We start from the raw sequence: 1,441 nt of genomic DNA on the forward strand, positions 1-1,441 counted from the left end.
TGGGGCTTGAACTCTGGGCCTGGGCGCTGTCCCTCAGCTCTTCAGCTCAAGGCGAGCGCTCTACCACTTGAGCCACAGCGCCACTTCCGGTTTTCGGGTGGTTTATTGGAGATAGGAGTCTCACGGTCTCTCCTGCCCGGGCTGGCTTTGAACCGTGATCCTCAGATCTCAGCCTCCTGAGTAGCTAGGATTCCAGGCGTGAGCCACCAGCGCCTGGCATTATTATATATTTTTTGCAGCCTGTATTATATATTTTTTGCAGTCTCTGTGGGGACTTAGATATACATGTATGTTATATATAATTATATATGCAATGTTGTTGCTTATGATTCATATACATTTCCAGTCCACATACCGTATATCCCCAGTCTCCTGTGGGAATAGATACACAATCCTGTGTCACATACAATGTATCCACTGATTTTGCTGGTCGTGGGGCTTGATCGCTGGGCCTGGGCGCTGTCCCTGAGCTCAAGGCGAGCGCTCGACCACTGGAGCCACAGCCCCACGTCTGGTTTTCTGGTGGTTCATTGGCGATCACAGAGTCCACGGCCTTTCCTGGCCCAGGCTGGCTTTGAACCGCGATCCCTTGGCGTGCTAGGATGACAGGCGTGAGCCACGGGCGCCAGGCCTACTATTTATTATCACATGTTATATGTATAATCGTATATAAAATAAAAATAGTAAAAAATCCGAAACACACCCCAGTACTGGGGGGGGGGGGGGAGATGGTGCGGCCGGGCACTTCCGCCTCGGCGCCGATGACGTCACGGACGCGACTTCCGGCGCTCCCCGGCCTGTTTTTCCCTCCCGCCCCTCTCTCCTCCTCCTCCCCCGGCCCTCCCCGTCTGACCTTTCACCCCGGTGGGCGGTGGCCCGCCCCCTCCGCAGGCTCCCCCCCCCCCCCCCGGCGCGGGTCCGCACGTCTCCCGGGCGTGACGCTCCGCGGAGGGACGTCACCGCAGAGCCCACGATCCAGGAGCCGGGAGGCGGGAGTAAGTCGTGATTGACGTCCACACCTGCCTATGAGCCGTCACGGCCCTCCGTTAAGCCTGACCAATGGGGGGGTGACGGAGCCCCAGCGGTTACAGAGCGGTCCCGCCCCTCACATCCGGTGACGGCGCGCCGCCATGTTGGGTGTGGCGGAAGTCCCTCCGTGCAGAGAAGGTCGGCTTTGCGTTGAGCCTTCCCCCCCCCCAGAGCTGAACCCCTTTCCGAAGTTTGGCTGCTCCGCCGTCGCCCATGTTCCTTTCCCTCCTCCCCGCGCGGACACGGCCTCCCCCCCACCCCCCGGCTCTGCATTGCCGCCACACCTAAGATGGCGACCCGGGCATGCCGCTCCCGAGGAGGAGGGGCGTCTCCGTGCTTCCGGCGGCGCGGTGACGTCAGCGCGCTGCGTGCGGCCGGCAGGTGGAGGCCGAGCCGGGCGGGCGGGCGGGCG

At 61.5% G+C, this 1,441-nt stretch overlaps 1 protein-coding gene across 1 annotated transcript in view; it reads left to right on the forward strand.

The window, feature by feature from the left end:
• The first annotated feature begins 1,318 nt into the window (after nucleotides 1-1,318).
• Oxsr1 (oxidative stress responsive 1) overlaps nucleotides 1,319-1,441 on the forward strand; it is a 33,297-nt gene continuing 33,174 nt past the window's right edge. Inside the window, exon 1 of the mRNA XM_013030255.1 lies at nucleotides 1,319-1,384. Within this exon, the coding sequence (XP_012885709.1) occupies nucleotides 1,319-1,384 (66 nt within the window). The remainder of the gene's footprint in view (nucleotides 1,385-1,441) is intronic.

This window comes from Dipodomys ordii, unplaced genomic scaffold (genome assembly GCF_000151885.1).
Source record: "Dipodomys ordii isolate 6190 unplaced genomic scaffold, Dord_2.0 Scaffold128, whole genome shotgun sequence".
Taxonomy (NCBI): Eukaryota; Metazoa; Chordata; class Mammalia; order Rodentia; family Heteromyidae; genus Dipodomys; species Dipodomys ordii.